Source organism: Vombatus ursinus, unplaced genomic scaffold, assembly GCF_900497805.2.
Source record: "Vombatus ursinus unplaced genomic scaffold, bare-nosed wombat genome assembly UNPS02009062.1, whole genome shotgun sequence".
In the NCBI taxonomy this organism is placed as follows: Eukaryota; Metazoa; Chordata; class Mammalia; order Diprotodontia; family Vombatidae; genus Vombatus; species Vombatus ursinus.
This window is the reverse complement of record NW_020948840.1, coordinates 3,909,321-3,929,980: the sequence shown is the minus strand read 5'-3', so window position 1 is coordinate 3,929,980 and position 20,660 is coordinate 3,909,321. Positions and strand designations below refer to the sequence as shown.

Genomic DNA, 20,660 nt, shown 5'->3' with positions numbered 1-20,660 from the left:
CTCTCTCTCTCTCTCTCTCTCTCTCTCTCTCTCTCTCTCTCTCTCTCCCCCATCCTTTAAAGAAAGATTTTTTTTTCTTTTGAGGAGGGCTCTTACATAGAGGCAGCTAACTGATGTAGGTGATACTGAGCTGGGAATCAGGAATAACTGAGCTCAAATTCAGTTCTAGAGACTTACTAGACACAAAACACTATTGTAAAAAGGAAATAATAATATTAATAATAATAATACCTACCTCACAGGTTTTTCACTAAGATCAAATGAGTTCATAGTTGTAAAGCACTTAAAATGCTTGGCATATAGTAGGCACTTAATAAATGTTGATTCCCTCCCAGTTCCCACACTCATAGTCTTCTACTGCTACAAATAAAGGAGAAAGTTTTTTTTAATATCTCTTCTTTGGGGCCAGGCTGGGTCACTATAAATTTTATAACATTCAGTTTTAATTTTATTTTTGCTCTTCTTACCATTTATTATAAGTTTCAATGATTCACATTGTTGTGGTCGTTGTTATACATTGTTTTCCTGGTTCTGCTTACTTCACTTTGCATCAATTTAATAAATCTTCCCATGCTTCTTTGTGTTCATCATATTTACCACTTCTTATAGTTTAATACCATTTCATTATATTTACATATTTAAACTTGTGTTACATTCCCCAGTTTATGGGCATCTAATTTATTTTTCTTTGCTACTTTAAAAAAAAAGTGCTGAAAATATATCTTTTGGAATACATGACTCTTAGTTCTTTGATTTCCTTGAGTTGTGTAAAAATTCATATTCTAGGTCAAAGGCTATGGACATTTTTGTCATGTTTTTAAAATAATTCCAAATTGCTTTATAGAGTGTGTGGACCAATCCCCAGGTCCCCCAATGGTACAATGTGCCCATCTTTCCACAATCCATCTAATAATGATTGTCCTGATCTTTTATTATCTTTGCAAATTTTTTGGGCGCAAGGTGAAATGTCAAAGTTGTCTTAATTTTTATTTTTCTTATTACTAACATTTCAGAAAAAGCTTTCATATGATTGTCAATAGTTTGCAATTTTTTAAAATTTTTTTACTAATTTATTTTGATTTATCAATAATCACTTCCATATGCTTTTAAGTTTAAAATTTTTCTCTCCCTTCCTCCCCACCACCCTCCCCAAGATGGCACACAATCTGATATAGACTATACATTTACATTCATATTAAAACATTTTCACATTAGTGATGTTGTAAGTAGAGATTAAAACCAATAGGAGGAACCATCAGAAAGAGGAAACAAAACTCAACGGAAGGGAAAAAAAGGTAACAATTCGGCTTCCATAGTTCTTTCTTTGGGTATGGATAGCATTTTCCAACACAAGGCCTCTGGAGATATCTTAGATCCTTGTATTGCCAGGAAGGGTTAAGTTTATCAATATTAGTCATCACACAATGTGGCTGTTATTGTGTACAATGTTCTCTTGGTTCTGCTCACTTCACTCAGCATCAGACCATACAAGTCTTACCAGGTTATTTGCAATTCTTTTGAAAACTGTTTTTTATAGCCTTTGATATATTAAGTAATGACTTTTCTCCTTTCTGTCTCTCTTGATAGAAAGATCTATACACATATCCATATATGTATACATATAGACATATGGCATGTCTGTCATATGTGTATGTTATAGATATATATTTTTATTTGTTGCTTATATATCTTGAATATCAGAAACTTATCAGACATATTTGTAACAAATATTTTCTACAATCAACCACCTCTTTTTTTATCCTAATTCATATTAATTTTTTTCTTACAATTTTTAAAATATATCCTATAAGCAAATCCATGTTTTTCTTTTGTTATTCCTTTTATTTCTTCTTTGGTTGAGGATTTATCTTCTGATCATTGATGTGAAGGCATCAGTTATACCTATCTGATCTCATTCTTCTTTTTTATATTCAGGTTATACAACAATTTTGAACTTAATCTAAATCTCATTTTTGCCATTCTGCTTTCCAGTTTCCCCGTAATTCTTATGGACACCACATTTTAGAAAAGACATTGATAAAAACAAGATATTTTCAGAGGTACTTGACCAAGGTAGTAAGATTTGAAATAATACAGTATAAGAATTAGTTGAAGAAAGTAGGGATGTTTACCAGAAGAAGAGAATATTTATGGGATGACGGTTTATTGGTCATCAAGCATTTGAAGGATAGTCATTTGGGAAAGGAATAGAACTTATCTATCTTGGTGGAAGAGAACAGAAATAAGAATAATGCATGGAAGTCACAAGGAGTCAGGTAGGCAGGCAGACATTTATTACATGCTTATTATGTACTGGAGACTGTGCCAAGTGCTACGAAGAAAGACAAAAATAATCTCTACCTTCAAGAAGTTCACATTCTAATGGGTTAGAAAAGATGCAAACAAGTATGAACCTACAAGATATACACAGTAGATGGAAGATCATGTCAGAAGGAAGGCAAATTTGGACTTAATATCAGGAAAAATAGTTACTAATAATTAGAATTCTTCAAATGTTGAATGGATTCCTTTAGGAGACAATGCTTAGGATAGGAAGGTTTCTAGCATTAGCTATCATTAAGAAGAAGCTGAATGAGTCCTTCTTGGAGATGTGGTAGAGGAGATTCCTGTTTAGGTAGGATTCAGATTAGATGGCCTATTAAGTGCCATTGAAGCTGAGAATCTAGGATTCTATATGTAGACAAACGTTAATGTTTTTGCTTGCCCTTTCTTGATTCAGCTGAGGGAATATTCTATGTTAAGTATTACATGAGAGTTTGTATTTCTGGTAGAGAAGATTGCTGGAGAAAACTGAGATGGAGGCAGAATTATCTATTACCTCTCCCAAGCAGAAACTTTTGAATATGTATTGCTTTCCAAAATCCTCCCTGCAAACTTTCATTTCTAATTTGAAATTGTGTTTTGATGTGTTTATATGCCAGTAAAAATCTTGGCAACTTGCCATTTAACATCTGATTCAGCTTTTCATGACTATAGGAAATGCTGGTGATTCTGTTACCGAGTGGTCAGCAACTTGAGGTGACTTTAAATTGAGGAAATCCATAGAGGGAAAAAGCTTATTAGCTTAGGGTCTCTCTGAGCAAGTGTATTGTCACTGGCCCTCATTCACTAGTTTCATTTTTCTACTGCATTTTACACTTACTTCAGAGCATAGAATGAGTCACAAGAAAAACTTGCCATGTGTAGTATTGGTGCCAGGATTCAGAAGAGAAGTAGCATTAGGTCTGAAGGGAATATTCTAGAAGAAAGGAGCTATCCTTAAATATGGGACATTAACAATAGTCAAGACCAAAGGTGGAGAGAAAGGTATCATTAACATAGGCTATGAAGGTTAAGAAATAGTAGCTAGATGTCATGAAAAAAAAAAGAGATAACTCAGATAAAAAGCAGTGAAAATATGTCAAATGTCAGATACAACCTTTGCAAAGTACCCTAAGGCTCGATGGATTTCAGTAACTGTTTTCATTAACAAGATAGTCATCTTTAATTATACTTCAAGCAAGATCTATAAATCCAAACTCTCTCTCTTTCTCTCTCTCTCCATATATATATATAAAATATATACACATATATTATATATATATATTTATATATGTGTGTATTACATATATACAAATATATTTTTGCACACACATACATGTATTAGCTCATCAAAATGCTTCAGAGAGTTTGTATCCCTGCCATTCACATGTGTATCACTCTTCCATTCAATTTTCTTTTCTCAGTCTCTTATGCCAATTAAAATAGAAATATTTGTTTGACAGTAGAATCAAGAAATAAAAAGAGGTATAACAAGATAAGTAGACTAACCACCTGATGTCATTTCTATCAATACAGCTTAAATTTCAGAGACTATGCTTATTTTCATGGGTGAATTATGAGCCAGCTAGCATCAATGTGCTGATGGTACACAACTTTCATTTTTGTTTTTTGTTTGTTTTCTTTATTTTTGTTTTCCTCAAAGTATTTTTGTGGTAACTTTGTGAATGGCCATGTTGAGTGGGAGGTAGGGAAGGGGTGGTATTTTTCTTTTGGGAAAGTGTCTCCTTGGTATTTGCTAGAGGCTGCATATTCTTCCCATCTGTTCTTTTTTCTTTACAAATGGAATATCAACTTGCCATGTAAATGAAAGGAGTTTATTGCCTCTCTCTAAGCTCATAGTCATATTGTCTACCATCAAACAGTAGATTTCATCATATAAACTGTGCTTTCTCTGAGATATGTGTATCTACTGCACATGGGGCTAATGTGTACAGCAAGGAAGACTAATTAGCAAATTAATTAAGTTTCTGTTTATCTTCACATTTTCTATTTCAATGGTATATTTGAATTTCACAAGTATATCAGTATTTAACACCTCTTCTATTCTATTGCAGAGACTGAGGTTCAATAAACACTTTCCTTTACTGACATTCATACTCAAGATATACAATCCTACTAAAGCTCATGACAGTCTTTCATAACAAAGTCAGAAAAGGAAACTCATTCATGAAACTGGAAATATAATTTTTTTTCTTTCTTTGGACATTTATCTTTAGTCCTTCTTTACAACATATACTCATCCATATCTATGTGTATATATAACTCTATATACACAATTTTCACCTGAATATAGACTTCTTTCTAATATTGCCATATTGTCTTTCCTATAGATTCTTTTAAGAGAATATATATATATATATAATATATATATATTATATATATACATACAGAGAGAGAGAGAGAGAGAGAGAGAGAGAGAGAGAGAGAGAAAGGAAACCTTTTATTGAATTTAATTTATTAAGAAACTAGTATACTTCTCTGGCTTCCTTCAAGACTCAGCTTGAATCCTCCCTTTCATAAGAAGCCTTTTATGTGTATACGCATATGTACAAATATATACATGTACACATAAGTATATGTATATGAATGTATGTATATATAGAAGAGACAAAGAGAAAGAGAGATGATGGCTCAGTGGATAGAGCTCTGGGCCTGTAGTTAGGAAGGCTTGAGTTCAAATGTGGCCTCAAACACTTAGTAGTTGTGTGACCCTGGCAAGTCACTTAACCTCTGTTTTCCTCAGTTTCCTCACCTGTAAAATAACGATAGCACCTATCTTTATTTGTTGTGAGGAACAAATGACATAATATATGTAAAAAGTGCTTAGCACAGTGCCTGTCACATAGTAAGCTCAATATAAATGCATATTCCTTTCTCTTACCTAATATGGAGCAGGCAGAAGTTTACACAATGCTTTAGATATGCTCTTATTGGCCTAAGGGCAATGACCCTGTTGCCTTCCTTGTTCTAGACACTATGACTCAATTTAATCTAATATCATGTTGACTTTGTGGATACCAAATCACACTGCAGACTGATAAGGAGTTTGTATTCTATTAGAACTACCAGACCTATTTTATGTGAACTTCAAGACAGGTCTCCTCCATCTTATCCTTGTGAAGTTGATTTTTATTTGGTTTTGTTTTGTTTTGTTTTGTTTTGTTTTTAGGCAGTTGGGCTTAAGTGACTTGCCCGGGGTCACACAGCTAGTAAGTGTTAAGTGTTTGGTGTGAGGCCGGATTTGAACTCAAGTCCTCCTGACTTCAGAGCTGGTGCTCTATCCACTGTGCCACCTAGCTACCTCTGAAGTTGATTTTTAAAACAAATCTCACATACATCTGTCTTAGATTTTGCCCATCATTCTAGCCTACCAAGAATTTTTTGTACCCTGATTCTCTCACCCAATATATTAGATAATAACTGGATGTTTTCTTTCTTATTTCTCCTTACTATTTTATACATGAAAATAAACTATGCCACTAATAGGGGCAGAGAAATGAGAACTCAAACTGTTAGCACTGGAGATTGAGTGAATTATGGGTTATAAAATATTAGCATATTGGAGTCATAATGTATTGTCATGTAAAGAATATTGAAATTGGAGTTGTGGAAAATAGGTTCTAAACTTGGTTCTCCTATTTACGACTTGTGTTGTGATAGGCAAATCATTTCCCCTTTGTGGGGTTCAATTTCATCATCTATAAAATGAGAGTTGAGCAAGATGATCACAAAAGTCCATTCTACCTCCAACTCATATGATCCTATGAAAATTAAAGCTAGCTATTTAATTAAGTTCAGGAAAGGCTAACTTAACAGTCATATTTCAGATACACAAATGCTTTTCATCTCTTCTGCTACATGAATTTATTTTAATATATTGAAAATGAAAAATGTATTAGATTCTTACTGAAAATTCAATTAGTCCATTAAAAAGTGAAAAATAATTTATTTTTCATTAAAGTGAATTCAATCCAAATACTCATGCTGAGGGAAATGCTACCAACAGCCACCATGCAGTCCTTTTATTTTCTTAATGTGACTAAGTCGATGAGGTGTCACCATTCAATCATGTGTTCACAGAATCACAGAATTTCAGGAACACAAGGGACCATGGCAATGTTTCATTCCGAACCATACCTGGAAAACACTGCTCACTTCAACATACACACCAAGTGGTCATTCAGCCCCTACTTGAAGACCATCAATGAGGGGAAACTCACCTAAATGTGCCTCCTTAAGACCTTCATCTATAATCCTAGTATTCAATTCTAGGATGAGACACAACAATATCAAAATCTTTTCCACATGACAGCCCTTTGAATTTTGGAGCTTCATGGATGGGGTCTAGAATGGAGTGAAGAGCTTCCTCCTATGCAACGCCTGATTTTGACCTGGCAGTGTCTAGTAGTCAGTCAATGAGTCAATAAGCATTTATTGGGCATTTACTATGTGCCAGGCATTGTGCTAAACACTAGTAGTACAAAGAAAGACAAAAATAGTCTCTGACCTCAAGGATCTTGAATTCTGATGGTGAAGACAACATGCAAACAACTATATACATAAAAGATATATACAGTAGTTGGAAGATAATGTCAGAGGAGAAGCTCTAGCGGTGGATATAGGAAGTAGGATGGGGAAGTAGAGGAAGATGTACCATTACCCAATGAGTAACCCATGAGTCATTTCTTCTTCTGGCTATACAACACCACTTCCTCAACATGTCATCAGAAACAATAGACTTGATGTTCTTCTGATGTCTAATCACAATGCGTTACTGTCACTCATTTGGCAAATGTACCCTACAGTGTTAGAGTCTAAGAGAAGGGAAAGTCTTTGCGTGGTTCTCTCATTCTCTGTTTACCTATTTGTAAACATCATTTGAAAGACAAGATAGAGTTCTGTGCTTGGAGTCATGATAAGTTGAGTTCAATTGCTAGTTCTGACATTTATTAACTATGAGACCCTGCACAAGTTACATAAACTCTACAGGGCTCAGGAAACTCCTTGTGACTTTTCTGGACTGAGATTATAAACCAATAGTTCTTCACACCGATGAATTCACTGATTTTTCTAGTATTCAAATATTTGCCTGTAGGTCATACATTCTTAGATCTTGAGCAGAAAGGAACCTCAGAGATGGTCTGGCTGTCTGGATCAACCCCCTCATTTTATAAATGTGCAAACTAAAGCCCAGGGAAGTTCAATGATTTGGTCAAGATTTCTCTGGTAGTATTAGAATCAGGATTTGAACTAATGCCCTGTGAGTGAACCACCAGTGTTCTTCCCATTGTACCACATTGCCTCCCCTGTATATGCATGTATTACATACTTCAATGTTTTGGGAATCTGTAATTTCATCATTTCAGTGGCATAGGTGGGTCATAATTCCTCTTTAACTAGGTGATGAGTCTTAGAGAGTTTCTGGGATCTGGAAATTTTTATCACTTTAAAGTCAACCTGGTGATGAACTGCTCCGAGCCTACCTAGGTTGGTCATTGATCGATAGAAATAGAAGCCAAAAGTAGATGCTATATTGGAAGCTTTGCATTGTGGTAGGATCTACCAAAGCTTGGTTTCTGTTCAAAGAGTATTTCAGAGCTAAAGACTTCTTCTATAGCACAGTGAGGCATCAGAGTAAGACTTTAGTTAAGGGATATATATATATATATATATATATATATAGCACATATAAATATATGTGTGAGGGGTAGTTAGGTGGTGCAGTGGATGGAGCACCGGCCTTGGGGTCAGGAGGATCTGAGTTCAAATCCAGCCTCAGACACTTACTAGCTTTGTGACCCCAAGCAAGTCACTTACTCCTAATTGCCTCTGAAAATTAAAAAAAGGGTGTATATATGTACATAAACCAATAATAATGATAGCTAACATTTATATAGCACCTACTATATATACAGTCACTATGCTAAGCTTTACAATTATTATTTTATTTGATCCACAAAACAACCCTGCTAAGTAGGCGTTATTATTATTTCCATTTTATAGTTGAGGAAACAGAAGCAAACAGAGGTTAAGTGACTTGCCCAGGGTCACACACCAGGCTTGAGGGTTCTATACACTAAAACCTAGCCGTTGTATATGTGTGTGTGTGTATACACACACACATACACACACACATATCTAGAACTATATGTATGAATATATATACACATAAACATGTATTATGTATAGTATATATATACACATATATATATATTTATATATGGAGAGGCAGTGTGGTATAGTAGATAGAAATATGGCTTCAAAACAATGAAGACCTGGGTTCAAATCCTACCTCAGGCACTTACTAACTGTGTGACCCTCAGAGCTATAAGTACCATACTAGAATAATCAATTAAAGAGAAAATGATGACCTGCATTGGTAGAGTGAATTTCCTCATATGGGAGCTCCCTAAAGCAATGAAAATACAGGTTTAATCTCTGTCTACTATGCATAGAGGTTGCATATGCCAGTTGGGATATACAGTATTCAACGAACTCCACAAATACATTTTCCCAGTGAGCCTGCTAACATTGTCTATTCTGATCTTATTGCTTCCCTCCCCTATGACTAAGAAATACTAATTAAACTAAGAACAAGTCAATTAATTTAAGGAGCTCTCAATTAATCTGAGTACTCAATTTAAACATTCTAGCAAGTTTGAATTCCCCTTATTTCTTTTTTTATGCTTTAGAATTATAAATAGAGATTCTCATGTGGTTGCTGATTTTATAGACATGACTTTAATTGAGCTAATACTGAGACTAAGCTGTCAAAAACTCTGAGAGGAAGAAATCTTTCCTCCTGGGCTCCCAGTTCTCATCCTTCTACTGAACATGCAAAACAAAGTTTTGCTTTGTATCCGAAGGATGAAGAGCTCTGGGGTCAGCTTCATGGATGGGGTCTAGAATGGAGTGAAGAGCTTCCTCCTATGCAACGCCTGATTTTGACCTGGCAGTGTCTAGTAGTCAGTCAATGAGTCAACAAGCATTTATTGGGCATTTACTATGTGCCAGGCATTGTGCTAAACACTAGTAGTACAAAGAAAGACAAAAATAGTCTCTGACCTCAAGGATCTTGAATTCTGATGGTGAAGACAACATGCAAACAACTATATACATAAAAGATATATACAGTAGTTGGAAGATAATGTCAGAGGAGAAGCTCTAGCGGTGGATATAGGAAGTAGGATGGGGAAGTAGAGGAAGATGTACCATTACCCAAAGGGCTCAAGCCCTTTCAACATGGATCTGGAAGGGGCTTTAGCTGTCATCTAATCCACTTACCACTCCATCTTGCATATGGGGAAAGTGATAAGCTTTTAAGAGAAAGAGGTACCAGTCAAGGTGGCTATAATTGCTTCATGAAGTACTGTTGCATTGCAGTATAAAGCGAACCTAACTTTGAGTCAGGCAGCCTGGGTTCAAATCCTAACACTGACATTAACAAGCTGTGAATCTATGAGCAAATCACTTCCTTCCCAAGGTTACTGGATCAACTCCTCTTCAGTGATCACCTGGTTGCCCAAATGCCCTCACAGAGCCAGCCAGTTTAGGAGCTCATTCTAGATATCTTTATTATGAACAGAATAGCTCTATTTTACTTTTATCCCTTTACTTTTTTTTTGGTGGAAAATAAATTTTTATTTTTTAAAACTTTATTTAGTATTTTATTTTTCTGCAATTACATGTAAAAGCAATTTTTAGCATTTGTTTTTAAAACTTTTAGTTCCAAATTCTCTCCCTTCCTCCCTCCCCACCCTCATTGAGAAGGCAAGTAATTAGATATAGGTTATACATGTGTAGTAATTCCAAACATTTCTATATTAGTCATGTTGTTAAAGAAAGCATAGAGAAAAAAAAACTTCAAGAAAAATAAAGAATGTATGCCTCAATCTGTGTTCAGACACCATAAGTTTTTTTTTTCTTTGACGATGGATAATATTTTTCATCATAAGTCCCTCAGAGTTGTCTTGGAACATTGTGTTGCTGAGAATAGCTAAGACATTCACAGCTGAGCATCCTACAATATTGCTATTACTTTGAACACAATACATTTCACTTTGCACCAGCTCATGTAAGTCTTTCCAGTTTTTTTTTCTGACAGCATCCTGCTCATCATTTCTTATAGCACAATAATATTCCATCATAATCAAATTCAATAATTTGTTCAGCCATTCCACAATTGATGGGCATCCCCTCAATTTCTAATTCTTAGCCACCAGAGAAGAGCTGCTATAAATATTTTTGTACATATAGGTCCTTTCTCTTTTTAATTTTTTTTATCTCTTTTGGGATACAGACCTAGTAGTGGTATTGCTAGGTCAAAGAGTATTATGTATGGTTTTATAGCCCTCTGGGCATAGCTCCAAATTGTACTATGGGAATGGTTGAATCAGTTCACAATTCTACCAATGGTGCGTTAATGTCTTATTTTCCCCACATCCTTTCCACCATCTATTATTTCCTTTTCTGTCCTATTAGCCAATCTAATAGTATGACATAATACCTCACAATTGTTTTAATTTGCATTTCTCCAATCAGTGATGAATTAGAATATTTTTTCATATGGCTGTAGATAGTTTTGATTACTTCATCCTAAAACTGTTTATATCTTTTGATCATTTATATCAGTTGGGGAATGGCTCTTTTATAAAGTTGACTTAGTTCTCTATGTGTTTAATAAATAAGGCCTTTATCAGAGAAACTTGCTTCAAATTTTTTTCACATTTATTTTTGCTACTCCCCCAATCTTCCCTCCCTTCTATCACTCCCCCGCTTCCCTTCTCTGATCCCCTTCTCCTTATACTTTCCTATAGGGTAGGGTACATTTCTATACTAATTGAGAGTGTAAGTTATTTCCTCTTTGAGCCATTTCTGATGAGAGTAAGATTCACTTGCTCCTACTCACCTCCTCCCTCTTCCCTTCCACTATAAACACTATTTTCTTGCTTCTTTTTTTGTGAGGTTATTTACCCAATTCTTCTCCCTTTCCCTTTCTCCCAATACATTCATCTCTCACTCCTTAATTTTATGTTTTTAGATATCATCCCTTCATCTTTAACTCACACTTCTGCCTTCGGTCTATATATCCTTCTAACTGCCCTAATATGAGAAAGTTCTTTTGAGTTACAAGTATCATCTTCCCATGTAGGAATGTAAAAGTTTAACTTTACTAAGTCCCTTGTGATTTCCCTTTCCTGTTCACCTTTTTATGATTCCCTTGAGTCTTTGAAATTCACTTTTTTTATTCAGCTCTGTTTTTTTTTAATCAAGAATGCTTGAAAGTCTTCTATTTCATTGCATGACCATTTTCCCCCTGAAGGATTATACTCAATTTTGCTGAGTAGGTGATTCTTGATTGTAATCCTAGCTCCTTTGCCCTCCAGAATATCATATTCCAAGCTCTCTGATCCTTTAAGGTTAGAAGCTGCTAAATTTTGTGTAATCTTGACTGTGGCTTCATGATACTTGAATTGTTTCTTTGTTGCTGCTTATAATGTTTTCTCCTTGACCAGGAAGCTCTGGAATTTGGCTATAATATTCCTAGCAGTTTTCATTTTGGGATCTCTTTCAGGAGGTGATTGGTAGATTATTATTAGCTTCTTATTAGTCATTAGCTTCTATTTCTCAATTCTAATTTTTAAGGAATTATTTTCTTCAGTGAATTTTTGTGCCTCTTTTTCCATTTGGTCAATTCTGTTTTTCAAGGCATTCTTTTCCTCATTGGCTTTTTGTACCTCTTTTAACAGTTGGCCTAGTCTGTTTTTAAATGTGTTATTTTCTTCAGTATTTGTGTGTGTGAGTGTGTGTGTGTGTGTGTGTCTTCTTTACCAAGCTGTTAACCCTTTTTCATGATTTTCTTACATCACTCTCATTTCTCTTCCCAATTTTTCCTCTACTTCTCTTACTTGATTTTCAAAATCCTTTTTGAACTCTTCCATGGCCTGAGACCAATTCATATTTTTTCTTGGAGGCTTTGGATATAGGAGCTTTGACTTTGTTATCTTCTTCTGAATGTGTCCCTTTAGTAACTTTCTATGGTCAGAATTTTTTTTTGTTTGCTTATTTTCCAAGCCTATTTCTTGATTTTTAACTCTTTGTTAAAGTAGGGCTCTGCTTCCAGGGTGGAGGATGCACTGTTCCAAGCTTCAGGGGTTTATGCAGCTGTTTTCAGAGATACTTCTAGGGACCTGTAAGTTTTCAGTTCTTCCAGGGTGGTATGATCTAAGGAGAGGTGTGTTTACCACTCTCCTGGCCTGTGCTCTGGTCTGTGGGTGACCATAAGCATTTCCTGCCCTGGAACTGTGATAAGGGTCCTTGCTGCACTGCAGCTGCAAGCTTTGGTGTGCTAGGGTTCCTCCCTGTCCTGGGACTGCCACCCCGGACTGCAACCCAGATCTGAGTACGGGCAAAGCAACAGAGTCCTGCCTTGGTGCTAGCAAATAGACCCCTGTAATCTCATTCTGACCAGTTTTTTGACCCCCTTGTTGTCTATGGGCTAAGAACTCTGGAATCAGCTGCTGCTGCTGCAGATTCAATGGCTTCCAAGGTCTGCTCCTGGTTTTCTTGGGCTGGGTCTATGCTGGCATGGCCTGAGCTAGACTCAGCTCCACTCTAACCCAGGTATGACAGAACTTTCCTATTGACCTTCTAAGTTGTCTTTAGCTGGAAAATTATTTTATCCCATCCTTTTGTGGGTTCTGCTTCTCTAAGGATTGTTTTATGCCATTATTTAAAGGTATTCAGAGGGATTTGGGGGAGAATTAAGGTGAGTCCCTGCTTTTTCTCTGCCATCTTGACACCCCCCCCATCTGCCTTTATTTAACTGACTCCAACCTGTTGTCTAAGACATTTAGAGTGATAAGCCATATTATTCATCAGTTATCAACTCCCCAGGGCAGCCCAAGCTCTTCACCACCACCACCACCACCCTTGCCCAACATGTACAACAGGTGATTACACAAGTCAAGGATTGCTCCCACAGAAACATCTAAAATCTGCTTTGATTTCTAAATGATGCTATATGACAGGCTTCTAAGGCAGCCTGTAAGCATTAGCTGAATTGTAGGGCATAGGTTTGGAGCTCTATATTCTAAGAATTAGTGTGTGGAAAGATGTTTTGCTCTTAGGCCACAACTCTCTGACCAAATTCTTCTTTGTCCTTGCCTTACTTCCTTGTATATTATTCAATTAATTTGTTACCTCAGTGTTATTAACACTGACTTCACTGTATCTATAAAGCAGGGAAACAGCAACAGTACAGGTAACTAGGACAGACAGTGTTCAGAGCATTGGACTTGGAATCAAGATCTGAGTTCAAAACCTGCCTCAAATACTAACTGTATGACCTGAAACAATCTCTTAATGAGCCCTCAGCCCTATTTTCCTCGTATATAAAATGATAATAATAACACCTACTTACCAGGGTTGTTATGAGGGTCAAATGAGATGACATATATAGAGCAATTTATAAATCTTAAAGGACAAGATTAATACTAGCTATTATTATAGAGAAACAAGTGGGCTGGGATTCTTAGGGGAGGAGCCAAGATGGTACAGTGACTTGCTTGAGCTCTCCCCCAAACCCCTCCAAATGCCTGTAAAAAAAATGGCTCTAAACAAATTCCAAAGCAGCAGAACCCACAAACAGACAGAGTGAAACAAATTTCCAGCCCAAGACAGCCTGGATGGTTGATCAGAAAGGTATATCACTCTGGGTGGGGAGAGGATCACAGTTCAGCGTGGGCACACAGGCCGCAGTGACCCTGGAGCAGGCCTCAGAGGACTGAATCACAGGCAGCTGTGGTGGTTTCCAGAATTCTCAATCCATTAAAGCCAAAGACAACTTGGAAGGTCAGTGGGAAAAATCTGTGACAGTGGTGAGAGAAAAGCTAGGTCTCAGCCACAAGTCCTAAGCATGGCCCAGGGCAGCGGCTGCCTCCTGAGCTTTGGCCCATAGACTGAGGGGGAATCCAGTGGCTGATCAGAGGGGGATTGCAGGGATCTCTTTGCCAGTGCTGAGGCAGCAATCTCTCGCTTTGCCTGTGCTTGGATTTGGGTCACAGTTCTGAGGGGTGGTCCTGAGGTGAGGAGGAGCACTGGTGTGGTGGAGCTTGTTGTGGTGGTGGAGAGGAAACACCTCACCCTTTATCATAGCACCTTGGAAGAACTGATACTTTTCAGGTCCCTAGAAGTATCTCTGAAAACAGCTGTACAAACCCCTGAAGCTTGGGACAGTACATTCTCCACATTGGAAGCAGACTCTTACCTTAACAAAGAGTTTAAAACTCAAGTAATTGGCTGGGATCATGAGTAAGCAGCACAAAAAGAGTCAGACTATATTATCTTACTTTGGTGACAAAGAAGATCAAAACATACAACCAGAAGAAGACAACAAAGCCAAAGCTCCTACATCCAAAGCCTCCAAGAAAAATATGAATCAGTCCCCAGGCCTTGGAAGAGCTCAAAAGGGATTTTGAGAAGCAAGTAAGAGAAATAGAGGAAAAACTGGGAAGAGAAATGAGAGTGATGCAAGAAAATCATGAAAAACAAGTCAACAGCCTGCTAAAGGAGACCCAAAAAAATACTGAAGAAAATAACACCTTAAAAAATAGCCTAACCCAAATGGCAGAAGAGGTCCAAAAAGCCAATGAGGAGAAGAATGCCCTAAAAAGCAAAATTGACCAAATGGAAAAGGAAGTCCAAAAGATTACTGAAGAAAATACTTCCTTAAAAATTAGAATAGAGCAATTGGAAGCTAGTGACTTTATGAGAAATCAAGACACTGTAAAACAAATCCAAAAAAAATGAAAAATTAGAAAACAATGTGAAATATCTCATTGGAAAAACAACTGACCTGGAAAATAGATCCAGGAGAGATAATTTAAAAATTATTGGATTCTCTGAAAGCCATGATCAAAAAAAGAGCCTAGACATCATCTTTCAAGAAATGATCAAGGAAAACTGCCCTGATATTTTAGAACCAGAGGGCAAAATAGAAATTGAAAGAATCCACCGATGTCCTCCTGAAACAGAACCCCAAAGGAAAACTCCTCGGAATATTGTAGTCAAATTCCAGAGTTCCCAGGTCAAGGAGAAAATATTGCAAGCAGCCAGAAAGAAACAATTCAAATATTGTGGAAACACAATCAGGATAACACAAGATTTAGCTGCTTCTACATTAAGGGACCGCAGGGCATGGAATATAATATTCCGGAGGGCAAAGGAGATAGTATTACAATCAAGAATCACCTACCCAGCAAAACTGAGTATAATCCAGCAGGGTAAAAAATGGTCATTCAGTGAAATAGAGGACTTTCAAGCATTCTTGATGAAAAGACCAGAGCTGAGTAGAAAATTCGATTTTCAAGTACAAGACTCGAGTGGAACATGAAGAGGTAAACAGGAAAGAGAAATCATAAGAGACTTATTAAGGTTGAACTGTTTACATTCCTGCATGGAAAGATGATATTTGTAACTCATGAGACCTTTGTCAGTACTAGGGTAGTTGGAGGGAAAAAATTATATGTATGTATATAGATAGATAGATAGATAGATAGATAGATAGATAGATAGATAGATAGATAGATAGATAGATAAAGGGCACAGAGTGAGTTGAAAATGAAGGGGTCATATCTGGAGAATAAAATTAAGGGGTGAGAGAGGATTATACTGGGAGAAAGAGAAAGGGAGAGGTAGAACAGGGTAAATTATCTCACAAAAAAAAACAGAAAAAAAGGCTCTTACAATGGAAGGGAAACAGGGGAAGGTAAGAGGGAATGAGTGATTCTTATTCTCATAGGATTTGACTTAAAGAGGGAATAACCTAAACATTCAATTGGGTATGGAAATCTGTCTTACCCTACAGCAAAATATGGGGGGGAAGGGGACAAAAGAGTAGGGGGATGATAGTGAGGAAGGCAGGTTGGGAAAGAGGGTAATCAGAAGCAAATACTTCTGAGGAGGGACAGGGTCAAAAGAAAGAACAGAATAAATGGGGGAGTGGGATAGAACTAAGGGAAATAGAGTTAGTTTTTCACAGCATGTCTACTATGAAAGTGTTTTGCATAACTGCACACGTATAACCTATATTGAGTTGCTTGCCTTTTCAATAAGGGTGTCTGGGGAGGGAGGAAGGGAGAAAATTTGGAACCCAAAGTTTTAAAAACACGTTTAAAAAAAATGTTTTCACATGCAACTGGGAAATAAGAAATACAGAAAATGCGGTATAGAAATCTATCCTACCCTACAGGAAAATAGAAGGGTAAGGGGATAAGAGAAGTGGGGGGAGAGATAGAAGGGAAGGCAGACTAGGGGAAGGGGTATTCAGAATGCATACCATCTTGGGGTGGGGGAGGGGCAGGTTGGGGTGAAAATTTGGAACTCAAAATCTTGTGGAAGTAAACGTTGAAAACTAAAAATAAATAAATTTATTTAAAAAAAGAAAAACAAGTGAGAGGATTGTAATCATTCTGCTATTATTTTATTGGTTTTTATTCTTTATTAAATCAATTTTCATTCATTTGTTGGTTGTTGTGATTTTTTTTAAAATTTTGAATGTATTATTTTTAGGGATTAGGGACATTTCATCATTCATCTGTATAATTGTATCCCTTCTCAATTTACCTAAAATGTATTAACATAGACTTTTTGTGAAAGATTTCTAGTTGTAAAGGTAAAATATTGGTTTTAGAGAATCCTGACCTTTATACTATCTCTTAGTGATCTCATCAATCCAAATGGATTTAATCATCCCCTCTAGACCCAACTCCCTAATCTACCTATCCAGCTCAGATTTCTCTTCTGTGATCTAGTACTGCAGTCACTCTCCTTCCTTCCCTTTGGGCCCCGGCATCCCTAATTTCCTTCAAGGTTCAACTTGGTTGTTGCTTCCTACCCAAAGTCTTTCTTGATCCTCCCCTACCTCCTTCCTGAACCTGCATTGTATTTATTTTGTGTATCCTTTGTATTTACTTGGATACATATACATACACACACACACACACATATGACATATATGGATGGGATGTCCCATATATATATATATATATATATATATATATATATATATATATATGTATCCCATCCATATATACACATATATATGGGAAAGTATTTTGATTTTGCCTTTATATTCCCAGGGTCTAGTGTAGGATCTTGTACATAGTAGGTGCTTAATGAAGGCTTGAGTTGGTCGTTAGATTTTCTGTTCTGGTGTACTTTGATAACTCCTTGTGGAAATGATTGATGAAATTAAAGATCTCAATCACATTTTGTAAAACTAGGACTATGTAAATATGGTGGTATATACTCTCCGTTCTAGGGAATAAAGACCAGTTCTAAAATTATATGTGTCTTTTTTCCCCCCTTTCTTTAGGTGATCCTCCTGCAACTGGCACTGGGACTTTACAGATAAGACTGGAAGATGTGAATGACAATGCTCCTCTCATTTACCCTACACTTGCCAAAGTCTGTGATGATGCCAAAGATCTCAATGTGGTCATTCTGGGAGCATTAGATAAGGATCTCCACCCAAACACTGATCCATTCAAATTTGAACTGAATAAACAAACGGGTTCTGATAAATTCTGGAAAATTTCCAAGATCAATGGTAAGTCCAAAAAACAATCTTTTTTTATTATTATTAGAATTTTGGCCTTATGCAAGTCTTTATTCCAAAGAACTCTGAGCTCTTTCACCAATATGATCCCATTCTTACAATACTATTGCATCATGATCGATATTTACATAAAATACACATTGCTATATTTGTGATTTTTTCCCACCACCAAACAGACCAACAACCTAAGCTCGGATACTACATATACACATTTTATAAAAAACAATACATGTTTATTATCCTATTCAAGTTCTCAAATTTTACTTTGATCTTTTCTATTGTGTACTTTACCTTTTTGACTTGTTTATTTTACATATATTTTGGCTTTAAAATATCTATTCAGTCAGAAAGATTGTATGCCCACAATTGTGATTCTTTGTGCTTTGTCCTTTTTCCTTTTTTCTTTTCATAAGCTACCATAAATCTTTTTTGGTGTAATTTTATCTTGCCTATTCTTCTGTTCCCTATTACTTCTGATAACTTGTTCCAAAAGCTTCCTTGTGTGGTTTATTCAGAGACTAAGTATCACCATGACCTCTTTCCCCTACCATACTCTTCCTCCTTTTTCTCTGATCTAGAAGTCAGCGTATTTCATGACTCCTCTCCCAAAACCTTATGCTGATTTCAGCTAGCAGTTGGTCATATAATACACCACAGGAAACCTCTACTTCTTCATAAAGTTGGAAGGAATTTGAAAGATTATCTAGGCCAATAGCTTTTAACCTGGGGTCCACAATCAGGGGATCCGTGGATAGATTTCAGAGAGTCTATGCTTATGGTAATGTTTTTGTATAATACACATATATGTAAAGTAGATATGTTTATATATATACATATGTATGTGTGTGTCTAATATCACAACATAACATTATGTAACACACAAGGATCTTTATTTTCACCAGGTTTTGGCTTGCTTTATATTTTTATCTATTTCATGTTATGCATTTAAAAACATTTTCATGAGAAAGCTTCCATAGGCTTCATCAGATCGCCAAAGGGGTCTATGACAAAGATTTTAAGAACCCCTGCTTTAGTGTAATCCCTCAATTTTAAAGGTGAGTAAACTGAGGTCCACAGAAGTGGATTAGCTTGCCCAAGATAACACAGGCAGAACAGCTGTTTTAACTCAAGTCATCTGAGTTAAAAATCTAGAACTTTTTCCACTGGCTATTTTATAGATTCATAAGTATTTTAATATCTTCATCTTCACCTCTGTTAGCTTCTTCTTTATGGGTAAGGGGCTTCCTTTGATAATTCCTTGTCTTTCACTCTCTAGATCTTCCTTTCTGAGTTCTTGACCTTTCTCCTTTGTTCTGCTTTCTTCATTTTATTACATCCTCCATGTAGGTCATCCCAACTCTTTCTTTGTTCTGGGTCCTTGAAAGAGACTCAGCTGTGTAAACCTCCCATCTACTGTAATACAATATAGTATGGTTTGCAAAGGCATGTCCTTCTCCCATACAAAAGCATCATACAATTTACTTTTTTAAAGGAGGCACTGAAGACCTTGCCCTGTACACCTGAAACATTGTTACTTACTATACATCACACTCAATCAGGTTCTTGAATCTCATTTCTAGCCAGCTGTTGGCTGTTCTTTATAGCAGATATAACCCTTTCTCTCCCGTAAGAAACAAAAAAAATCATGCGCTAAACTCCAGTTTCCCACTTCCACACTTACAATTCACTCTTACTCTTCCTAGCCTAGATTCACTCTGGTGTACTATTCTAATTAGAACTTCAAATTCATTCTAAGTCAAAGAGTTTCCTATTTTATTATAATTTCTGAAGACAATGGTGTAGGTCCTTAAAACATATTTATTGATTTTGATGATGGTCTAATTCAATGAAGGCAAATAGTGGTTTATAGGTTAGTAAAAAGAGGTTTTACAAGGTATCATGGATGGACAGTTGTTGTCAGCATAAGCTGATCTACCTCTTTTTTTTTTCTTACTTGCATGCAGTTTTATTTCAACAAGGCATCAACTTACCAAGTGGCAAACGATTATTTAGTGCTTAATACATGTTTGGTGCTTGACAAATGGTGACAACAAGCATACATACAATATATTAAATAAATATATATACATATAAACTATATATATGTGCATATATATATATATATGTATAGTTTATACAAAAAGAATGCAAGGGGTTTTGAAGAGGGGGTTCACTAATACTTGAAGTGATCAGGAAAAGCTTCATGTATAAGGTCATGGTTGACCTTAATCTTGAAGGAAACCGGAGATTCCAAGAGGCAGAAATGAGGAGGGAATCTTTCATAGGTATGAGGTACATCCAATTGCAGAGATGAGAAACGGAAGGCTATGTGTGTAAAACAGCAAATGGGCTGCTATTGGTTGGATTGAAAAAAAAATGTGAGGAGGGGAGTAATGTGGGATTACACTGGAGAGACAGGAAAGGCTGAATTTATAATCTAGGTTATATCCTGCCTCAGACACTAACTGGCATGTGTCCTTGGATAAGTCATTTAATCACTGTCAGTTTTAGTCTCTTCATCTATAAAATGGAGTTAATAATAAAGATAGGGCTTATTTAATAGAGTTATTACAAAAATAAAGTGAAATAATGGCATAAAATGCATTTTGCAAGATTCAAAACTACACAGTATATATAATACATGTAACTATGTATATGTATAGTGTATATTCTATATTAGTATATTATGTATATACAT

At 36.1% G+C, this 20,660-nt stretch overlaps 1 protein-coding gene across 2 annotated transcripts in view; it reads left to right on the top strand.

The window, feature by feature from the left end:
* Positions 1 to 20,660, top strand: part of CDH13 (cadherin 13) — a 1,255,388-nt gene that overhangs the window by 1,217,410 nt on the left and 17,318 nt on the right. For both annotated transcript variants that reach the window (XM_027850548.1, XM_027850547.1), the window contains one exon: positions 17,720 to 17,953. In XM_027850548.1, coding sequence (XP_027706349.1) covers positions 17,720 to 17,953 — 234 coding nt within the window. The remainder of the gene's footprint in view (positions 1 to 17,719; positions 17,954 to 20,660) is intronic.